The 22,146-nt window shown below is 54.6% G+C and overlaps 3 protein-coding genes across 8 annotated transcripts; 1 reads left to right on the forward strand and 2 right to left on the reverse strand.

Annotated features, from left to right (window-relative positions):
• Nucleotides 1-198: 198 nt before the first annotated feature.
• On the reverse strand, nucleotides 199-3,718 carry HIRIP3 (HIRA interacting protein 3). Of its 2 annotated transcripts, XM_077141293.1 has the most exons (7): nucleotides 3,120-3,709; nucleotides 2,921-3,041; nucleotides 2,711-2,819; nucleotides 1,457-2,463; nucleotides 1,186-1,354; nucleotides 1,004-1,102; nucleotides 397-921 (listed from the first exon to the last, which is right to left on the reverse strand). In XM_077141293.1, the coding sequence occupies exons 1-7, from the start codon at nucleotides 3,182-3,184 to the stop codon at nucleotides 761-763; spliced, it is 1,731 nt and encodes a 576-aa protein (XP_076997408.1). In that variant the 5' UTR covers nucleotides 3,185-3,709; the 3' UTR covers nucleotides 397-760. The 2 variants fall into 2 exon arrangements, with proteins under 2 accessions (XP_076997407.1, XP_076997408.1); XM_077141292.1 differs by having other exon boundaries at nucleotides 199-921; nucleotides 2,921-3,718.
• Nucleotides 2,898-12,166, forward strand: INO80E (INO80 complex subunit E). Of its 5 annotated transcripts, none has more exons than XM_077141303.1 (8): nucleotides 2,901-3,973; nucleotides 4,125-4,195; nucleotides 4,389-4,441; nucleotides 7,037-7,118; nucleotides 7,218-7,329; nucleotides 7,735-7,851; nucleotides 10,886-10,981; nucleotides 11,747-12,166. In XM_077141303.1, the coding sequence occupies exons 1-7, from the start codon at nucleotides 3,893-3,895 to the stop codon at nucleotides 10,958-10,960; spliced, it is 591 nt and encodes a 196-aa protein (XP_076997418.1). In that variant the 5' UTR covers nucleotides 2,901-3,892; the 3' UTR covers nucleotides 10,961-10,981; nucleotides 11,747-12,166. The 5 variants fall into 5 exon arrangements, with proteins under 5 accessions (XP_076997416.1, XP_076997415.1, XP_076997418.1 ...); XM_077141302.1 differs by lacking the exon at nucleotides 11,747-12,166 and adding an exon at nucleotides 11,600-11,713; XM_077141300.1 differs by lacking the exon at nucleotides 10,886-10,981 and having other exon boundaries at nucleotides 2,899-3,973; nucleotides 11,600-12,166.
• On the reverse strand, nucleotides 11,865-22,145 carry DOC2A (double C2 domain alpha). Its single transcript, XM_077141294.1, is given in 14 exon segments — nucleotides 11,865-12,662; nucleotides 12,752-12,848; nucleotides 12,939-13,020; nucleotides 13,117-13,280; nucleotides 13,362-13,421; nucleotides 13,508-13,634; nucleotides 15,029-15,138; nucleotides 15,252-15,326; nucleotides 15,499-15,578; nucleotides 15,968-16,100; nucleotides 16,102-16,246; nucleotides 16,819-16,929; nucleotides 18,622-18,720; nucleotides 21,775-22,145. Coding segments are annotated over 11 exon segments (1,203 nt in total). The 5' UTR covers nucleotides 16,234-16,246; nucleotides 16,819-16,929; nucleotides 18,622-18,720; nucleotides 21,775-22,145; the 3' UTR covers nucleotides 11,865-12,519.
• Nucleotide 22,146: the final 1 nt, after the last annotated feature.

The raw sequence follows: 22,146 nt of genomic DNA on the forward strand, positions 1-22,146 counted from the left end.
CTGCTTTCCTTTGCTTTAGCTCCAAAGATTCTCAGAAGGTTCACATCATGCATAGGCCCCTGGCAGCTCTGAACATATATCTTACCAGTAACCAAAGTCCTGAAGGTGATTTTTCCTGTTCTGTTTGTGGCCAGGGGTATAAGGAGCTCTGCCCGATCAAGTCTAGGTCCTATAGCCACCCCTTTTAGGCTCTAAGTCAGTTTGTGGACTAAGGGGCTATTTACCAACAGAGGGGAAAGGAAGACATAAGCACCAGCTGTCCCCAAATCATTTTTGCCTCAAATTCTTCTTAAAGCCAGCTACTCAGATCCTCCACTCAACTAGACAGTTGATCCTTGGAACCAAAGGCCCCCTGGCAGGCTATAGAACAAGTGGCCATGCCGTCCTCTGATAGGGACCTGTGGGCAAACTTTGGATGGCAGGGTAAGAGACTAGTACTTCTTCGGAGAACCTGGGGAATGAATGGGAACCTACCCAAGTCCTGGCCCAGGGTGCAAGGGACGAGAATAGGGGACCAGTTTTGATTAAATGACAACAAACACTCCTTTATTAAGTCTTAAAGAAATAAACCCCTGTAAATACCTTAAATTAACGTGAAGCCAAGAAACAGGGTCCTAACAACTTGGTCTCTGGGGCTGGCGACAAATCTCCTCCAGAGAAAGCTGCTTCCACCATGTATAGGCACATAGTGGAAGCAGCCAGGGCTGCTGTATGTGCTTTGTACAAATGAGCGGGGTCCCTTCTGGGGGATGGAGGAAGCTCAGTTACTCTCGCCATCGCTACTAATGATGCCACGCATGTGTGACCAGTCTGGGGGCGGGGGGTGGGGCAGCTCTTCCTCTGAGTCCAGGGTCCTGCGGTATAGCTCTCCTGAGGGCACTTCTCTTGAAGGGTTCCAGGCTGTGCGTCTCCGTGGCCGGCCTGGGATAAAGTGAAAACAGGAAATTATCTCAGAAAGCCCAAGTCCCATCTGCTTCTAGGGAAGTGAGAAGCAGCCCCTCACCTGAACTGCTGATGATGTTGGCAATGTCCAAGGAGGCTACCTCAGCTGCCTCCTCTCGCTGCTCTTTCAGGGCCCGACATTTCTCTAAGGAAGGGTTACCTGGGACAGAAGGGGCTAGTGATCCTCTCCACCACTGCAGCCTAGGCCACCCCCTGTAGCTCCCAGGTCATGCCCAACCTCACCCTTCATGCCCAGAGCTTCCAGCTCTGCCCGGAGGACACTCAGGCGCTCCTTGTGTGAGCGACAGGAGCCCAGCAGCTTCTTGTAGTTGCGATGGGCACCACAGGCCCGGATGTATCGCTTTAACCTCATCACAGCGGGGTGGTCCTCACCATGGCGACCAGAGTTGGCCTGGCAAGGAAAAACAGCAGCTGAAGGCCAAGCCTGCTGAACCTGCATCAGGGTTTGCCTCTTCCCTAATGACATAGCCTCCCACCCCATCTTCACCCTTACCTTCCCACCTCTGGGCTCCGGACTTCCATCTGAGGAGGAGGAAGAGGAGCTTCGTGTCCTGCCTTTTTTGGAGCTCTTCTTAGAAGAGCGGTTCTTCCTTTCTTCCTTGGGCTTCCCCACCACCTCGCTGTCACTCACCTCCCTCTCCAAATCACTATCCTCACCACTGATACTGCCTGCTTTAACTGCCTTTCTAGTGCCTTTCACAATTGGGCTCACCTCCTTCCAGCTGTCTGCCCCGTCCTCCTCACTGCTTCCACTCTGCCTTTCCCCACTCTTGCACTGGGTTATATCCTTGTTCTTTCCCTGCACCAGGGGCTTTTCATCTCCCTCACTGTCATCCCCATTTTGTGCTGTCTCTTTTTCCTTCTCTCCATGCAAGGTTCCAATCAGTCTCCCCACCCTGCTTTTCTGCTTATAGCTCCTCTCCTCCTGAGCTGGCCTATTCTCTCCATTGCTCCAGGCTCCAGGTTTCCAGTTCTCCTCCTCTCTGTTCTCTTTCTTCTTGGCTAGGGTCTGCCCCTCCTCACTCTCCTTTTTATTTTCCTGGTGGCTTTTAGTGCATTGCTTTCCCTCCCCCTTCTTTCCTGCCCTCTGGGCAGGTTCCTCCTCACAGTCCTCATTCTCCTCTCTGGTCTGCTTCCTATTGGCTGAAGCCTTGCCTGGCACCTGCTTGTTCTTTGTCACAGTCTTCTTCCTTGCCCTGCCCTTGGATTCCTTTTCCTCTTCCTCTTCATTCTCCTCTTCCTTGCTGCTCTCTTCCTTCCAAACCTTACTCATTCTGACAGAGCCCTCCTCCTCACTGCTCTCCTTCACCACCTCCTTCTCTAATCCTGCCTTTGCAGGCAGGTCCCTCTGCTGTTCGTCTTCATCACTGCTCTCTTCGATTGCTTTCTTTGAGGTTCGCCTTGAACTCTCCTCCTCGGCTGAACTGACTTCTGCTGCTGCCATCCCGTTCTTTGCGGGGGGCCGGAAGCACTCTGGGCTGGAGGCTGTGGAGATGGGCTCTGGAATATGGAGAGAAAGAAGGGTTAGGACAGGTTCCTCCACTTAGGATAGGTTGCCTCTAACTCTGCGGACAGGTGGAGGGAGGGGAGGCAGGAAACATAACTACATGTCCATCCAATTCTTGGTTCCTGACTCACTGGTCTTGCCTCATCACCTCATATCTAGGGATATAGTAGCTGCTCAATAAATACTTTTCAAACGAACCAACAATGCAGAAGGCGCTAACAGCAGGAAGGAGGCACTAACCAGACTCTGAATTGAAGCGGAACTTTTTTCTCTCTGGATCACTGCAGGGGGTGGGAGGCCTCTTCTTCTTCCTAAAGTCCAGCTTCTCCCTAGCACCGGCTTCATCCACCTGTGTATGCATCAAGGGAGCAAAACGTGCCCACCCTACCCCCAGACTCCTCCTCCTCGGCAACAAACCCCGCCTCCCGCGTCCCAGGCTCGTGCCCACACCTGCATCTTCAGTAGCTCCTCCTCCACTAGCTGCTTCAGTGCCTGCTTCTCCTTGGGTTCCAGATGGTCGCGACCCGCATGAGCCAAAAACCTCCGCCGCACGATGGAGTGCGTGAGCGTGCTGCGGAGACATGATGTCAAGACCGAGTCCTCGTCCCGCCCCTGCCCTTTCGAGCCCCAACTCCAACCCCCAGTGCACCTGAGATCCGGGCGGCCTCGGAACAAGCTACGGATGAATTCCTGCATCTCGCTCTCCCGCGCCATTTTGCTCCACCCGGGATTGGCGACTCCCGCCTTTTTTCTTGGCCTCCGTCAGCGCGTTTGACAGGAGGTCGCGCAAGCGCAGTGTCTGGCACCGTGTGGCGAGGGACGACCGTTAGGTCGCGGGCCGCTTGGGCCGATAACTTTGCCAGACAAAATTTGCTTCCTCTAGGCAGTTGGAGGGTCTCGCGACTCGTTCCCTTTCTTAAAACGAATCTTTTCTTAAGATTCTTGTTCGAATCTTCTTCGGCGCCGGCAAGCTTGGCTGTGACGTTAACAACCCGCGACGTTGCCTCTATCCGTGGTCGGACGCCAGTAAACCGCTGTTATTTAGAAAGGAAGAAGAAAAGGGGGGTCCTCACCAAAAGACTCGGAATCTCTGGGTTGGAAGGGAAGTCTTTCTGTAGCTTCAAACCTCTAAGTAAGTTGAGAAAAAGTAACAGAACCTTCCACCGTCCGCCATCTTTGTGGCGTCATCGCGCCGCTGCGACGCCATCTTCAGCATAGCCACTGGATGCGACGCTCCTTTCCCGGTATTCCCCAGGAAGGCAGCCTGTGCGATTAGGCATCTTGGGCGCGGGGTACGCCGGGAGTTGTAGTCTTGGGACACAGCCTGGCACAGTCTCCGGAAGTCGAAGTGTGCGAGATCGTACTGACCGGCCGGCTCTGGGTAGCGGGACTCCTGACGCTGGGGCGCTGCTCCGGGGAGTCATGAATGGGCCGGCGGACGGCGAGGTGGATTACAAGAAGAAATACCGAAATCTGAAGCGGAAGCTCAAGTTTCTCATCTATGTGAGTGCTGGGGTGGGGAGGTTGTAGGGTGTGGGGCCTGATAGGATCTCAGTTTACCCATTTGCAAAGGGATTGGGGCGAGCTGTTGCTGAGTCCCAGAGCCCTTTACGGGATGGCCATTGGTTCAGCGCCCACTTTGTATGTGGTACAGGAACACGAGTGTTTCCAGGAGGAGCTGAGGAAGGCACAGAGGAAATTGCTGAAGGTGTCCAGGGACAAGAGGTGAGACACGTTTGGGGGTGGGGTGGTGCGGTGTGGGAGGAGCTGTGGATCTACATGGGGCTCTCTCCTGGAATAGGACCACAGATACCTTGGGCCTGTTCCTGGTATCCGACTGGTCAGCTAGGATGGTCGAAGACCCTGGAGAGCATTGCTAAGAAGGGAATTAACGCTTTTGTTCTTCCCATCTCTTCAGTTTCCTCTTAGATCGACTTTTGCAGTATGAGAATGTGGATGAAGACTCTTCTGGTGAGCATGGTCATGAAAAGTTGGTGGAAAACATGGCTTCTAGCACTTCAGCAAGCTTCCTGGTCCCCTGTTTTTAGGCTGTGGAGACTGATGCAGCTTCCAAAAATTCCTTAAACCTAGTTGCTAGCCCTCTGCCTTTAGCATTCGTTCATTCATTCAGGTATTTATTGATCATCTATTTAAGGCCCTGTGCTTGGCCCAGGGAATATATGATAACCAAAATGGTCAAAGCCCGTGGTCTTGTATAATTTATATTCTAGTTGGAGTGTAATGGGGACACATTAACAAAGAAATATGCTAGAATTTTAGATAGTGGTGAGGGCTTTGAAAGGAATAAAAGGAGGGCTATACAGTAGTGATGGGAGTAGAGCAGGAGTTGATAGACATTTTTTGATGCTTTAGATGTGTGGGACATACACATGAGAATGGCTGCATTTTAATAAAATTTTATTTACAGGCACTGAGATTTGAATTTCGTATATAATTTTCAAATGTCATGAAATGTTACTTCTTTTGGTATTTTTTTCCCAATCATTTAAAAATGTAAAAGCTGTTCTAAGCTTGTGGACCATGCAAAAGCAGGTGGGAGGCAACTCTTGAAAAATGGTCAAGAAGAGCCTCTTTCGGGAGTGATATTTGAGGTTGGATCTAAATTATAAGAAGAAACCCAGCCTGTGATGATACGGATAAGAGTCTGTCAGGCAGAGGGAAATGCAGATGCCTTACATTAAGAATGATTGGGCATGTTTGAAGATGAGAAGGGCTGAAGCATATATAGTAGTATTTTTCAAAGCATTTGAACACTACTTACCATTAACAGTATATTTTACATGACCTCCTGAGTCCCCACATAACTACTTATAAAATAAAGTTCAAAAAATAAAAAGCGAACAAAAAAAAAGGTCAGTGAGACAGTGCTAAGATTGCTATATGAAATTCGTGCTGATAATTTTTAGACTGCCTTTTTGATCTCTCCTTTTAATGTTGGTTACAAACCAATAAGTTGATTTCATGACTAATTGTTTGAGACCCACAATTGAAAAACATTCCTCAGGTGGGTATTTGTGGCCCTTTTCCAGGGTAGGTCCCTCATAAACTGGGCCAGGTACAGTTATTTCTTTCCACAGTGCCTTTAAATACTGGTTTGGAGCAGGAATCAGCAAACTACCACCAGACAGGCTGCTTGTTTTTGTACATCACTTTTCATTGGAACGCACAGTACCCACTCGTTGGTTTTTAATAGGGAGACAGTAGGTAAGAAGAAAGGTAGGCAGAGGCCATGTCACTTAGGTCTTGGTAAAAAGTTTTTTTTTTCTAGCCTCTCATTCCCTCTGTCTATTAAGTGCTTTCATTTAACTTCCCATTTGAGGGAATTTCAGGACACGTGGCATAAGAGAACCTAGCATGTTCATAGGCAGGGTGTTAACCCACTCTGGGGAGGAATAACCAGAGATGTAAGCCACCACTTACATCTGGAGAAACCTGCAGTGGTTGGGAAGACACCTCCACATAGCATTTCTCAGCACGGTGTAAGGAGAGGCATACCAAGTGAGAGTAGAGAACTTTGGGGCAGCCAGCAATCAATCACCTGGCCTGAGGGGTGCTGGGAGACTTCACAGAGTAGGTGGCTTTTTAAAGGACCATCTGGGCAGAAAAATTGGAAATGGCATATATTATGTGTAGCAATTATTAAATGAATGACAGACTTTTTAGGCAGAGGCACGGAATTGGGAAATTCTTATTTGAGGAAGTAGGTTGATGTGATATGAAGAATACAGTTTTGTTGTGAGACCAGAAAGGTAGGTTGAAGCCAAATTAAGAAGCAAGTGAGGGACATCATTGGGAGGTTTATGTTTCAGTTCCTTCTAGGATTGGAGCAGACAGTGGGTGGCAGGATGAGGTGAGATTGCTTAGCAGGCGTTTTTGATTTGGTGATGGCCTGACTTTGTGGCATTCTGAATGGAGGGGTGGGTAGTGGGATGGTGAATTTAAAAAGTAGGAGAGCCAGAGGACCCGGGTTCCATCCCCGGTGCCTGCCCATGTTAAAAAAATAAATAAATAAATAAAAATAATAAAAAGTAGGAGAGACTGGGGGGGGGGTGGAATAACAGGACTTTGATATGGAGAGTGCAGCAGAGGGAGGAGCTGCAGCTTAGAGGCAAATGAGAGAGCTGAGGACAGCTGGATAAGGAGTCACAGAGCAGGGTTCAAGCCTGCTTTCTGAGCCTCAGTGGCCTATCTGGAACACCAAGGTGTGACCTTACCTTCCTCCTTGAACAAGTGTGAAAATGAAGAGAGGTGGTAAAATAAGCATCCTGCACTGAGCCCAGCACACAGGAAATTCCTGACTAACATATTATCCTGGAGGACTCAGGGCAGGAAGTAGGTTGTAAGGGACCTTTTAAGAAGCCAGGAAAACTGAGGGTGTCCCCAAAGTAGCACATGTTTGGGAGTCACATTTCCCTGGAGCCTTTCTGTAGAGCTGAGGTTACATTTCTCTAGGTAGACTGGGACTCCCCACCCCCCCCCACCCCCCCACCCCCCCACCCCCCCCCACCCCCCACCCCCCCGTTGACCAGCCCTGCCCTCTTACAGACTCAGATGCCACTGCATCTTCAGATAACAGCGAGACAGAGGGGACACCCAAGTTGTCATCGGATACTTCGGCTCCCAAGAGGTGAGAAGCAGCCAGCATTCCTCTCTCTGGGGGAGGGCAGAGGGTATGGTACTTGGACTTCCTAGCTACTTCTGACCCTCTCCCCTGTCATTTCTCCAGGAAGAGAAGCCCTCCACTAGGGGGTGCCCCCTCCCCCTCCAGCCTCTCCCTGCCTCCTTCAACAGGGTTTCCCCTTCAGGCGTCTGGGGCCCCCTCCCCATACTTGAGCTCGGTGAGTTGGGGTCCAGGGTGGGAGGTGGTGAACTAAGATGCCTGGGAATAGGTGGCATCATTTGGGCAGAGGGGCCAGGCCCTCGGGGTGACACCAACCCAGCTGTGGGGACACCTGTCTGGGTGTGGCCAACAAGCACCCCTTGGAAGGTGTGCATCGGGGTTGCCTACTTCCTCTCTGGTATAGGAATGTGGGACAGATTTGACTGGAGAACAGACTCCAGGACAAAGTCCTGCTGCTGTCCCCTCCCCTTCTGTTCTCTCAGGAGCCAGGGGGAGCCACACTCATCACCATATCTTTTGTTTTTCCATTCTTCCTCCTATTTGCATTTCTCCCCTCACCCCTCACCCCTCACCCCAATCCACCCCATTTCTCATCTCCATCCCCCTACTCCTGCCACTGCAGCTGGCTTCTCCCACCTATCCCCCATTCCCTTCTGATTACCTGGCCCTGCAGCTGCCCGAGCCCAGCCCCCTGAGGCCCAAGCGGGAGAAACGGCCCCGCCTGCCCCGGAAACTCAAGGTACCCTGATTTGGGGACCCCAGGGAGGGGTCAGAAGAGCAGGAGGATAGCCACAAGGGAGGCTCAAGACAGGGGCTGGGGGCCTATCCCAGAACTTTCATTGATTTGGGGCTGCTGAAACCCTTCCCAACCCAATACATGGCAGGGTATGGGATGGATCAGAGAAGTCCTGGCTCACAGGCTTGTTGTTGGAGGCACGGCAGGGGCAGAACCAGCCTTGGGGAATTAGGTTGAGGATGCTGGGCTTCAGCCCTGAGACTGCTGCGGTGTAGGCAGTAGCAGAAGGCTTGGTTTTCTTTCACATGTTGAGGATGTTTTGTGATGCCAGGCAGCCCGGACAAGGAAAGGAGATCTAGAATCAAATCAAGGCTCCACCAGTTAAAATCCACATGACCTTCAGCAGGTCTCTTTGACCTTCTAGGTCTCTAATTCTGCATCTATAAACATTCAAACTAAATTTAATCAGCAAGTGCTTATTGAGCACCTACTATGTGTCAGGCACTGGCCTAGATGCTGCAGATGCAATAGTGAACTAACAGACCAAAAAATCCCTGTCGCAACAGAGCTCACATTCTAGCAAGAAAGGCAGAAAATAGGCAAGGTAAAGAAGTGGCAATGGAGAAAACTGGAGTCAAGTCAAAAGGCTAGGAAGCACCCAGTGGATGGGGGCTGGCATTAACGATTGGGGTGGGGGGCTGCCGGGATGTTGTTTAGAGACCTCAAGGAAACGAGAACAAGCCAAGCAGCTCTCTGGGAGTGTTTCAGTCATAGGGAAAAACCAGTTCTCTGAGGAGACCACATGTCTGACTTGCTCATGGACTGAGAAGGAGGCTTGTGTAGCTGGAGGGAAGTGAGAGGGGGATATCGGAGGGGAGAGGAGTTCAGATAAATGACCAAGGGATAAGACCAAACAGGGCCTCATAACATTGTAAAGGATGGATGAAATGGGGCACCATGTGCGAAGGTTGAGTAGGGGGAGACATCTGATCTCATTTACACTCTGCAAAAGAATTGCTGGGATTGCCATGATGAGAATAGACTGGGCCAGAGGATTGGTAAAAACAGGGAGACTAGGGAAGATGCCACTGCAGTACTCCAGGTGCCATGGAAAGGGTTCAGGATTGAGATGCATGCAGGATTTCTTGAAAGACCACCTCTGGGCTGTGAGAAAGCAGAGTCAAGGATGACTCCAGGGTTCTTAGCCTGAGCATCTGAGAAAGTGGAGTTTCTTTTTCTAAGATGGGGAGGACTAAAGGAGGAGCAGGTTTTGGAGAGAAGAGGAGGAGTTTGGTTCTGGAGCTATCTGAAAATGTCAGCTGTCAGCAGGGTATGTGAGCCTGGGATTCCCAGGGGAGAATGTTGGACCAGGGAGGAGAAGAGAGAGCTAAGGACTGGCCCCAGGGAGGTGAGGGGGAGCCAGCTGAGGACATAGAAGGCACAGTGTCCTCTGCGACCCCTTCCAACTCGTCAAAGTTGAAAAGGAAAAAGGCTGAGCACCTCTCAGTTTGGCGGGCTGTAGGCTCAATGCTCTAGAGCCAGAAGTGAAATGGGAGCCTTGTCTGTGGTGGTCAGAACTCTGCATTCTGGAGTACATGTTCCAGCTCTGCCCGTTGCTCCCTTGTGGGGCCGTGACCTTGCACCTGGAAAATGATACCGGCCCTTCACCCTCCTTGGAGATTTTTGCTTCTGCCCTGAGAGGGTGGGACAGCGGAGCAGATGGAGTCAAGCAAAGCCTGGAGTAGGTGGATTGAGGTAGGGGGTGGGGTGGGTGTGAGGAGTTTGAGGAGTTCTGGTTGTGGACGGTTCCCAAAGGAGAGGAATGTCAAGTAGCTAAGTTCTCTGCATGCATGAGAGAAAATGTCAGCTGGGAAAAGGACCCAAATCAGTTGTTGCACATGGGGTGAGGGGATGGACCAGGGAATGCTAAAAATAAAATAAAATAACATTTGAGCCCAGGGTCAGTGGGCTTTTAGATATTGCAGGCTGAGGGGACAGTGAGAATGAAGACTGGGAGACCTGGTCAAAGTGTGTGTTTGGGCCAGAGTAGGAGTGATGAGAGAACAGCACTGGAAAGAAAGATAGGATGGGGTTGGAGCATAGAAGGCCTCAGTGCCCAGAACCAGGAGTTGACTTGTTGGTGTAAGGGGAGTAGGAGTTGCTAGAAGTTTCTGAGTGACTTGGTGTGAAAAGATTGGAGGTAGCAAGATAAGCAGAGGAAGACAAGCTGTGAAAATGGAAGAGGTTAGGAAAGAGGTTGGGCCTGAGCCAGACCTGGTTTTGCATCTCATCAGCCTCTCCACTCATCGTGTAGTCTCAGGCATGGCCTTGAAACCTGTGGGCCTCAGCTTCCATCTCCATCAGGTGGACTCAAGTCACTGTGAGCAGAAATGAGCCCAGGGATGGGAAACACTCTGCCCAGCACCTGATCCCTGTCAGCCAGACATAAACCTGAGCTGCTATTGGGGGTCCATGAGGAGGCCATCGACTAAGTCCAGGCAAGGGTAGGACACAGGGCATGGAGTTGAAATGGACAGGTGGTGGCCAGGGGAGGGGACATTCATCATGCAGCTGTACTAATGCGTCTGCTCCCTTGTGTGCTCACAGTGCCTGGCATCAGGTGCAAGGCTGCCTGTGAGAGGGGCCTCCTATCTGTCCTCATCCTTAGAACTTCCATTTCCAAGCCTCAGTTTCTTCCTCTGGTGGATCACCTCCCTCCCAGGGAGGTTAGATCATTAACTGAGATCCCCTGGCACACAGTAGGTGCTCAGAACACAGTTTGTACCCACAGGCCAAGCCCAAGGGCCAACACTGAGGCCCAGAGACCTGACCCGGCAGGGGAGGGGCTGGAAAATTGGGCAGGACAGAAGCCATTTCACAGCCTTAGAGGACACAGCAGGACTTTGGCAGATAGAGGAGGATCCTGCAGGTGGAGGGCCCAGCCTGTCATCAAGCCCGCTGCACTGCCTGTCCCAAGGGCAGCAAGAGTCCTGAGGGCCACGAGTAGGAGAGTGACATGCTCAGGTTTGTGTTTTAGAGAGATCCCTCTGGCTGCAATGAGGAGGAGGAGGAGCTGGCTCGGGGAGAGGCTGAAGGCAGGGAGTCCAGTTAGGAGGCTTATACCGTAGCACAGGTGAGCTAGCACAGGTGAGCGGAGAGGAGGGCCCGGCCTAGGCTAGTGGCTGTGGGGATCCCAAGGAGGGGCCATCCAAGGTAGAAGAAGTAGAGGCCTCAGAAGGCGGGGGCGGGGGTGAAGAGGCTGCCGGGGCCCCAGCTCAGGGAGCCTGTGATACCCTCCTCTGGACCAGTTAGTCCTGCAGGAGGAGGAGGAGGGAGAGGAAGCCAGTGGCAGTGGGCAGTATCAGGTACCCAGGAGGCAGACAGGCAGGCACTCCGGGCTGACTCTACTGCTCTTACAGGGGCAGCCAAGGTGCCTCCCTGGCGAGGGCAAGGTCCAGCCTTTCCCTCCCTGTTTCCTGTGAAGACATACCACGCCCCCTTCCACCATCACTTCTTCCATCACCACCCCTCACCCCCAGGCACTTGCTGGTTTGGGACTCTGAAGGGGCTGTGGTGGGGGCAGGCCCTAGGCTCCAGAGTGGGCTGGCCAGGCTGTTTCCACTGCCCCTTGAATGTGCCTTTGCTTCTGCCCTGGCCCCCAAAACTGCTTTCGAAGGGGCAGCATCCAGCCTGCCAGAGCTCCCAGGGCCTCCCTGACCAGCCCCTCCCTTCTCTTCTACCCCTGCTGCAGATGGCGGTAGGACCCCCCGATTGCCCTGTGGGAGGGCCGCTGACCTTCCCTGGTCGGGGTTCCGGGGCCGGGGTGGGGGCAGCCCTGGCCCCGCTGCCCCCTCCCAAGATGCCTCCTCCCACGATCCTGAGCACCGTCCCTCGGCAGATGTTCAGCGACACAGGCAGTGGGGACGATGCCCTGGACGGGGATGATGACCTGGTGATCGACATCCCGGAGTGACCACCACCTGCCCCCGCCACCCTCCCAACCCTTTGTTCGCGCACACGTGCCCAGCTTCCTCAGAGGCGTTTATTGACACCCAGTTGCCATGCTTCGGCCACTGACACAATCAGAAAAGGCGTAAACATGCACAGATGTCCCCTGGGAAGGCAGGGCCCTCATCAGGGAAGGCAAACCCTGTCCCACATCCCAGCCCCACCCAGGGGACAATTATTAAAGGAGTGCTGGGGAGCATCTGCCACCCCTCAGGAGGCAGAGCCCCCTTGCAGTGGGCACCCCTTTAAGAGGGCAGCTGTACAGGGCTAGTTTTATTAACGAAGACTATATTAAAGATGTGGCTCTTTACTGTTTCTTGTCATTCCTTTTTGGGAAACATTCTCCTCCTCCGAACCCCTCCCAATCCGACCTCCTCCCTAGGAGGGAGGGGGCCGGGCAGCCTGGAGAGGCAGGAGGGAGGAGCAGCAGCCAGGCCTGGGGTGGGGGCACTGAGGACAGTGGTTTGCATATTTCCATATAATAGCAAGTCAGGCAGGAGGTTTGCATATGTGAATATAGATCTCCACAGTCCCTCACGAGAAGACACACCCACGGTCACAGAGACTCTCACAAAAATAAGACAGGAAGTGCGGGGCAGGGACCTCCCACCCCGTGTAAACGTGCAACGCTTGACAGGCGAGTGCTAGAGGCTGCCAGCCCCCTCAAGCCAAGGGCAGTGCGGCCGCTGGGGGCAGCTCGCTGGTTAGGGTGTGCCAGCGCTCCAGTGCTGTGTCTGGCTGCTGCAGACAGTCATCCCAGTGTTTCCGGGCCTCCCCCCGGGCTCCTGGCCCCAGGGACACGCCACCTGAGGAGCAGGCATAGGCCACCAAGTCAGGGCCCTGTCAATTGCCCCTTAGCCACCCGCAGCACCACCCAGCTGGCTCCTCCCCTCACCAATGAAGTCGTTGGATTTGCCGATGTCGTAGTCCCAGACTGTGACCTCCAGGGTCTTGGTGGCCAGAGCAGAGCGCTCCATCTCGTAGAAAAACTCCTGGGGACCGGGCAAGCAAGCCGTACCTGCTGGCAGGCCCCGACCCCCTCCACCTCCAGCCCACCTGGGTTCTGGCCCCTGCCCGTTTACCTCGTTAAATTCTGGATTTAGGGTCTTCTTCTTCACACACGTCTTATGCTTAGATTTTTTATCCACGTCTGGCCTCAGGTACCTGGTGGTGGAGAGGGGCAGGTTCAAGGACTGGCCAGGTCCCAGAGGGGTCAGGCTTCCCAGGGAGGCTGGCCTTCCAGGGAGGACAAGGGCTCACGTCTTGACGTAGGGGTCAGAGTAGCCGTTGACATCCATGGCAGCCAGATGGGCACAGCGCACAATGCCCACCAGCAGCCCCCGGCGTCGGCTGCTGTAGCTGAGGCTCAGCAGGATTCGGCCGCGCTCCTCAAGCAGCCCAGGGCCCTGCTCAGCCTGCTCCAGCTGCAGAGGGGTAGGTAGGGCTCAGTCTGATCCTCCACACACACACCCCTAGCCCAGGTACAGTCCCTGTGAGTGCCTCACCTCCTTCAGGTAACAGGAGATGCCCCTCAGCGCTGCCGACATGGAAGAGGGTGAGGCCAGCTGAGGGGGCAGAGAGAAGTTTCTGGAAACTTGGTCTCTCCAAGGGCCCCCTTCCCCTGGCACCCCTGCATCCCCACCCCACAGACCGGGACCTGGCGCTCGAGGCAGATATTAAAATGCTTCTTCTCTGAGGGCTTGAGGCGGCGGAGGGGCACGCGGATCTCCCCGATGAACTCGTTGTGGCTCAGCTTGTCCTCGTCACAGACAGAGATCCTGGCCGGAAACTACAGGGTCAGGCTCAGGGCCCCCGGAGTACCTGAACCCTGCTCTAGTGTAGGAGGAAGATCCTCAGATGGGACTGGGGACCTGAGGCAGGTCCCAGCTCTGCCCTAAAATTTCTCAACGCCGCCTCCGCAAAACCAGCTTCCTCACAATGGCTGTGGGCCTGGAGCTCTAGACAGAACACTTACCCCTGTTCTCTGTCCTGCCCTGTCCAGCTGCCCAGACTCCTTGGTCCATCAGGCCCTCTCAGCTACTCCTGGATGCCCTCGGGCCTTGGGGGCCACCCCCTCCCATGACGGCCTGTAGTCAGCATGCAACTGAGCACGGTAGGGGTAGGTCACAGATTCAGACAAAGAGCTAGAAGGGCCTTGAGGAGCCTTGGGCAGCCAGACAAGGACCCCGCACCACCTCTGGCATGCCTGAGGAACCTGGGTGCCCCAAGATGAAGAAATGATTGTTTTCACTTCCCTCCATCCCTTTCCACAGCTCCGGCTATGGCCACTCCGTTGAGCAGCTGTGCAATGTACAGGGAGATCAAATCCCAGCTCTGCCATTTGTAAGCTCCCTGTGTGACCTTGGGTGGGTCACTGACCTCCCTCCCTCAACCTCAATTCCCATTTAGAAAATGGAGCTAATGAGGGGTCACCAGTTAAAGCTATTGTGAGGGTCCAGTGAAATCAATGGATGCTCAGTCTAGGTGCTAGCAAGCATTCAGTAAGGGTAAGTCTTTTTAGGCCTCCTTCTCAATGCCTTCCTGGTTTCTGCCTCTGGCCTCCCCCACCAGTCTACCCCCAGGCCCAGTGCCAAGGTGAGGTCTCAAACATGCAGCCCTGGCCATGACCCCTCCCTGATGGCAACCCTTCCCTGGCTCCCCATGGCGAGGTCAGTGCAAGAGCCGGGCTCTGCTGACCTCTCGCCTCCCCTTGAGGGAATGCTTTCCCCACAATTCTCTCTCCCAGGCCAGTCTGTTCCCTGCCCTGGAAGACTTCCCCCCCTAGAGATTTCAGGGGGATGCAGGGTGTGGGATGGGAAGCTGCTCAGCTGCATAGACCTGGCTTACATCCGGGGCTCTGGGAAGGGATTTCAGTGACCAGGGACAACTTCAGGAGAAGGCAGAGCTTTGAGCTGAGCCTCACGTGATGAGCAGGACTCGTGCTGGCAGAGAGGAAGCAGGGAGCGGTGGGCCCATGGGCAGGGGAGGGGTTAGAGAGCTGCAGGGGGCAGGGATGCTGGAGCAGCATCCTGGCCTGCTGCCAAAGGGGATGATGAGGGCCACCGATCGCTCCTGAGCGGCAGAGAAACAGGGAGGTCGGGGCCCAGGGTCAGTTCTCCCAAGGGAGGTGCAGGGCTGGAATCCTCAGGAACAGGGCAGCTGGGGCCCTCACCTGAGCACCTTGTGGGTAATGTCGTCGTCCGTGATGCCGCTGTACCTCAGGTCCTCGTTCCACACGGGGTTCAGCGTATTCCTCTGAGTCTTGGTTTTCAGTTTATTGGCCTGTGGGGTAGACATAAAGAGTCTGGGATCCAAGTGCCCCAGAGGGATGCGGGCAGGGCTGGGGCCTGAAGGCAGGCCCAAAAGCCAGGCCAGGTGAGGGAGGAGGCCCTTACCTTGCAGGCTCCAGGCAGCAGGTGCAGCTTGACGTAGGGGTCAGCCAGGCCATTAAAATCCATGGGCTTGAGGCCCTGGAGGGGAGGGAAGAGGGTTGTGGGTTCCTGGCACCAATTTCCTTCCCACTATCCATCCCTGCCCCTGGGAGCTGGACCCTCAAGGTATGGAGATCCAAGAAAGCAGGAGAGGCACAGGTCAGACCTGGGGAAGGGAAGCGGGCTGGAGACCCCCCTTCCCGGGGCCCACCTTGGCCCTGAGGATACTGCAGTGCAGCGTGCAGGAGGTCTGGTCATAGAGAAGGTCGAACTCCAGTGTGCCCAGGGCGGCTGGGGGAGAGGGGAAAGGTAGCCTGAGTCAGCGTGTAAAGGCAGGTGCGTGACAGACGCCCCAGGCAGACAGGGGAGATGAAGGGGTATGTGCGTGTCTGCATCTCCGTCAGTGTGGGAGCAGGTGTGCAAGAGGCTGAGTTGGGCATGTGCGTGTGTGTGCGTCTGGGTCCCAGGCTCGGCCACAACTCAGGCTGTGTGGGTGGCTGAGTGTCTCCGCAGAAATATTGAATATTGAGCCTTGCTGAGCGGTAACTGTCATACAGACTGCAGCTGTGGCCGCAGCGCCCAGCAGCCTTCCCCCGACACCCCCCCCCACACACACCGGCACACACACACCCCACCCCACCGCACGGCCTGGGACCCTCCCCGCCAGCCCGCAAACTCACTGGTATCGTCGGAATCATAGCTGTCCACCTCCACTCCATCCTCAGTCGTGGTGGCCCCAAGGAGGGCCGCAGGGGGAGCCAGGGCCAGGGGCGCCAGGCGAGCCGGGGTCTCCCCACAGGCCCCGCCCCCCCCCTTCGGGTCCTGGTCCCCGGCGGGGGAAGTAGTCAGAGATCTGGCGGATGGGCCGGATGGGCCCGGGGCACACGTTGATGGCCATGTGCTCCCGGATGTTGATGGCCATGCGGTCGCCCCTGCGGCCCCTCATGCAGCAGCCCTGGCTGGGGGGACGGATGCGAGAGAACAGCAGCTCTGGGGGATTCCGCCCACTGGCGGTCTGCAGGGCCCTCCCTGGGTGTCATGAGAAGGTGGCCCGTGCCCTCCAAAAGCCGGGCCTTTCTCCCCAGGGGCTGGGGAGACCCTGCAGACCCTGGCTCCACCTTCCCGCTAAACTGTCCCTTTGTCCATATCCCACTCCCTGCCCCTTATCCTGGGCCCTTCCCTCTGCTCCTGGGCCCTGGCTACCCGCCCCCCCAAGCAGTCCCATAAGGCCCCTTGTCTGTCCCTCTGAGGCTGTGTCCATCCCTCTGCACCAGACACTGCCTGGCTGGCTGGGTGTCACCCACCCCTCTAGACTTTCTCCACCCACGATCCCTCCATCCAGCCTCAGCCTGCCTGATTCCCCACACACACACATAAGATGGGGACCCCTGCCTCAGATGCCTGCCCCTGAGCCTGGTTCCCCCAGGGAGCCAGAAATTGCAGCCGCTGGAGAGCTCGACACCCCCGCAGGCGCACACAGGCTAACACACGCACCTTCCCTCACCCTCACGCCCGGTCCAGCCCCCGGCACCTGTCAACGTGCGTCCAACAGGTGCCCCGGCCCCGGGGGGACGGCGGTGCGGGCTGGGCGGCGGCCGCCGGCGATTCCCAGGGCGGCCGGCGAGAAGAGCGCGGAGTCCGGCTGTGTGCGCCGAGAAGGAGAGAAGGAGAAAGTGCGGGGAGGAGGGGGTGAGCGAGGTGGAGGCGAGGATGCAGCCGGCGCTGGCGGCGGAGGGCGGGGAGGGGCGGCCCAGGCTGGGGCGAAGGGGGGCGGGGGACCGGGGGCAGACACTCCCGCTCCCACTCTGGGTCGCACGCCCGCCGGCGCCCGCCTGGGCACCCTTAGGGAGCGCACACGAGAGCGCACACTAGCACGTGTGCTCGTGCACACACGTACACATTCATGGGCACGCAGGCTGGCACACACTTGTGTGCACATAGGCACACACGTCTGGCACAAACACTACCGCGCGCACACGCCTGTGCCCACGTGCACACGCTCACACACATGCACAGACCCAGACACGCGCCGACACACTCACCCTGGAGAACTTGGCGTGCACGCACTCGCAGACACCCGGGTTCCCAGCTCCGCCAGAAACCAACAGTGAGAATTGCCCGGTGTTTCCCAACTCCTCCCGGGAGACCCAGGCCCCCGCCCCTGCCTCCCGTCCTCCCTTTCTCCTTCCTTCTCTCCGGGTCTCCGGGGCCCGACCACCGGCCTCGTTGCCATGGCGACGCTGGCTCATCCTCTCCCCCCCACTCAGCGCATCTTCACGCCCCTCCCCCGCAGAGAGAGCGCGGAAGAGGGAGGAGGGGTACTGGTCTTTCCCCCCAACACAGTCGGTAGGGGCGGGGCCGGTGGGCGGGACTCCGAAATCCGCAGTGACCTAGGGGCGGGCGGGGCCGTGGGGCGAGGTGGCCGTTGGCGTCTCAGCTCCCCGCAGTTGCCGGCCTGGGGTCCCCAGGTTCCCAGAGCTACCCTGGAGAACCTCCCAGTCCGCGGGAGGAGACAGAGGCCCGAGGCTGTGGCTTCCCCATGCCTCCTCCCTTTGGCTGTTCTGGGTCTCTACCGGTTACCCAAGCCCCAGGGGTTCGCGTCCCCTTCTCAGGGATGGCTTCTCTTTTGGGATGCCCAAGCTTGGACATCCAACCTCCTGTCCTTCCCCCTCCCTCCCCCATCTCCAGTTCTCTCCCTCATCGGGGAGGAGGTCCAGGATTGGTTTCCTGAAGCTTTAGAGCCCCCAGCCTTTCCTGCACCGCCTGCAATTTCTCACCTGAGCCCTGCCAGCCTCCCCTCCTGCCCTGCTCCAAACTGAACATCCCCAAGCAACAAACTCCTCACCTGACTTCAGACAAGGGCCCTGCCCTCTCCGGCCTCATGGCCCTCACTCCCCACTGCACACACACTAAAGGAATTACCTGCAGACACTAAAGGAATTACCTGCAGTTCCTAGAAAAGGTGATTTCTCAGGCCCCTGTGTGAGCTTCGCTCACATAAACTCTTTTGTCTGGAATTACCCTCTCTTCCTTCAGTGGTCAGCCTGGGTCATCTCTTCCGAGGAGGCTTCCCGGAGCATCTCCACAAACACCCTACCCCTCAGCTACCAATGTCATCCCAGGCTCAGCTCCGCTGGCATGGTTTGCCAACGCCTACTTGCATTTCTGTCTCCCCCACCAGTCAAGGAGCTCCATGCCAAGCAGAGGCTGGTTTATCCCTGAGTCCTCAGTGCCCCAAACTGGGCCTGGCACTGTCGACATCACTGATTATTTGTGATTTAAAGGCAAGAGAAATGCAAAATCAAACTACACTGAGATACCGCTTGTCACCTACCAAATGGACAAAAATCAAAGCATCTGTTAACATCCAGCGCTGCCAAGGCTGTGGGCAAATGGGCACAGGAATTACGCCACCACCTCTGTGGAGAGCAATCTGACAAGTGGATACAAGATACACATTCTCTTTGACTCAGAAATTCCACTTCTAGGATTTTATACCGTAGATATGCCAGCCCTTATGCAAAATAGTAGAAGTTAATGGTTAATAACTGCAGCATGTTTGCAATGGAAGAAGATTGAAACATCCCAAACATCCATCAGTAGGAGATAGTTACATCTATTATGACATGGTCATGCAGTGGAATAGTATGCAGCCACATAAAAGCAGGAGGCTCTTCATTTTCTTGTATGGAACTATCTGCAGGATTTCTTGTGAAATTTAAAAAGCAAAGTGCAGGGTGTGCGAGGGTAGTTCAGTGGTAGAATTCTCGCCTACCATCCGGGTTTGATTCCTGGCCCATGCACTTCCCAAAAAACAAAACAAACCAATAAACAAAAATTTCAACAAATAGTGCTGCAATAATGAGATACTCACATGGAAAAAGACCCCCGCCATACAGCATACAAAAAGAAAAAAGAAAAGAAAAGAAAGGTGCATATTTCTTGAATTCCAGTTATATACTGCGGTGATACAATTATGTCCGAGGTCAACGTGACCTGCTTCCTAACCTTTTGTGTGTATGTGTGTGTGTGTGTGTGTGTGTGTAAGTGGAATAAAAAATATATACAGGCAATTCCAGTTCATCATGACTGACACCACGACAGGAGGCAGTGAGAAGGTTATGGGAGCTCAGGAGACTTCCCAGAGGAGGCGTTGCCTCAGCTGGAACCTAAAAGCTGAAGAGGACTTAACCAGATTAGGTGTGGGGGCAAGGGTGTCCTAGACAAAGGGACATCTGGATATGCAGAAGCTGGGAAGCAGACAGGAACTTAGTATATTCAAAGAATGGGCAAAAGGCCATCATGACTGGAGTGTGCTTAGCAAGGAAAAGTGGGGGCTGGGCTGCAGGGCATGGCTGGCCAGGAGCTGCCACCTGTCTTATGGGTAGGATTAGAAGTTTAGAATTCACACCAGGAACAATGGGAAGCCATTAAGTAGTGAATCCACATGTTCTGGTTCGTTTTGGCTGGTGGTTGGGGAATGGATCTCATCCGTGAGAGTATACATTGGGAAATCAACCAGTTCAAACTGCTGTTGCAATCAGTCAGGCAAGATGCAGGTTTGGCTTAGAGGAGGAGGTGGCAATGGAAGGGGAGGGAGCTGGACAGAATTGAGAGGGATGTTGGAAATCAGGTCTTGACTATTGGTATGTTGAGTGGGAGATTGGGAGGGATCTGGGATGATCCCTAGGTCTTTGTTTCCAGGAGGGCAACAAGAGAAATGAGGGACCATTTGCTGAGATGAAAAGGCTAGGGAAAAAGCAGGTTTAGCAAGAAGCTGATCAAGAGCTCCATTTTGCTTTTTTGTGTGTGAGATGTTTTTGGACAGACAAACAGAGATATCACACAGGAAGTTGGATATAGGAGTCTGAAGCGCAGGGGAGAGGTCCAGGCTGGAAATATACATTTATGAGTCACCAGCATATAGATGGTATTTAAAGCCAGGAAACGATGAGATCACCTAGGGAGAGAGATACAGAAAGCAAAGAGCAGGTCCAAGGCTGAGCTGGCTAGAGGAAAAGGGGTCCCGAAGACTAGGGAATATGTCTCATGTGCTTGAAGCCAGGCAAGCTGATTCCAAGACAGATTAGAATGAAAAGAGAAGAAATCATGAGATTTGGTGAGTTAGGAGGTCATTGGTGGATTGACATAAGTGTCTTCAGTGGAGTGATGGGGACAAAGCCAAATGAGAAGCGATTGACAAATAAATTCAAGGCAAGGAAGGAGTGGAGACAGAAGTGTGGACAACCCCCCAGGAGTTGTCCTTCTAGACATGACACGCATCCATGTGTTATCTCCTCCGTGATTTCCCCAAGGACAGATATGAGACAAGCCTTAGTGATTTCATCAAGGGAACCCAGCTCAGCACCTACCAGGAACTCAATTTTTTTATCTAATGATTGCATGGATGAATGACTGGATAATTTACTGCTTGACTCTTAAGGGCCTTTTCTGATAAAGAGAAGGAAGCTGGATTCCTTTTGAGGTAACTGAAGCAGCTGAAAAACCCCAAAGGCTGTAGGGTCTGGACTCCATCCCACAGCAGGAACCAGGTGCTGGGGTTCAAGTCCCTGTAGGAGAAAGTTGTTCCAAGGGAGGCCCCATAGATGTTAGTTTCTCCTCTCTTTCCCATTTTTAGGAACTAGAAACTGACCATGGCAACTGCCTCCCAGGGTTGCTGTGAGGAGAGTGGGTGGGCTCATACTTGGAAGAGCGCCCAGCAGGGGAAGGAGCCTCCATCTGTAAGACAGAGGACCTCACACGCCCTGCAGATAGGCACTAGGCTTTGGGGGAGTCATGGAGATGCCTGCCCACCATGCACCCCCACCCCGGGCCACCCAACAGGTCATGTCCAGGCTGGAGCATCTTCTGTAGCGAGACCAAGAGACCCCGAAGTGTCCTTGGGCTGGGGCGGGGCGGAGCATGTCTGAAATAGGCCCAACTGCCAATCAGAGGAGTGCTAACTCTTACCGAGCTGAGATGGGGGCAGCGGGGTGGGAGTGGCTGATGCAAAGAGGGAAAAGACAAAAAGGGGCAAGAGGAAAAATGGGAGGGCCCCTGGGGTAGTCCATTGGCTACAGAAGGGGAAACTGAGACCCAGAAAGGGGAGTCAGCAAAGGTTCTATAAATGGTCTAGAGACCTGTGCACAGCCCCATTGCCTGCCATTCGCCCAATGACCCCTTTTCCTGCAGCACCAGACGCAACCTGTGGGAAGAGGCGGGAGGAGGGCTTGGAGTGGGCGAGCTGTGCTTTCCTTGGGTGAGAGGAGGTGAAACCACCAGGCAGGTCTGGGCACTGCTGTCATCTAGTGGGGAAAGCCTGTTACTTCTCTTAATTCCTCACCCCAGTGTCAGCCTCACCTGAGCACCGAATAGGAGGGTTTGGGGGACAGCGTGTGTCTCTGAGTCTGGGAACACAGTGCAAGGGGGAGCCTCAGGGAGGAAAACACACACCTCTGGGAAGTTTGTGTTGCCCACATGAACTTACCTAGCCCATAGAGCTGTTGTCCTGGTTAAATGAGTGAATGTGTCAAGTACTTACCATAGTAGTAAGCACCCAATAAATGCTGCCTGTGGCTGTCCCAAGGGGGTAACTGTAGGTGTTTAGCCCCTGTCCCTCCAAATGTGCCTGCTGTACAAACGCAGTTTCCCTTGCCCCGGCCTCCAGCAAGACTGCCCACCTGTCTAAATTCTGGGGCCGCCACTGTTACTGTTTTACCGTCAGTGACATCCATAAGCATGTCAGCTCTATGGGTCCCAACCTCTTCTCTACTGGCTCAGGTTTGGGGGGAGGGTCCCAGCTCCTAGCACATCCTCACTCCCTCACCCCAGAGTGTGTGACCGGAATGGCTCTGGGCTG

Source organism: Tamandua tetradactyla, chromosome 23 (genome assembly GCF_023851605.1).
Source record: "Tamandua tetradactyla isolate mTamTet1 chromosome 23, mTamTet1.pri, whole genome shotgun sequence".
NCBI classification, from domain to species: domain Eukaryota; kingdom Metazoa; phylum Chordata; class Mammalia; order Pilosa; family Myrmecophagidae; genus Tamandua; species Tamandua tetradactyla.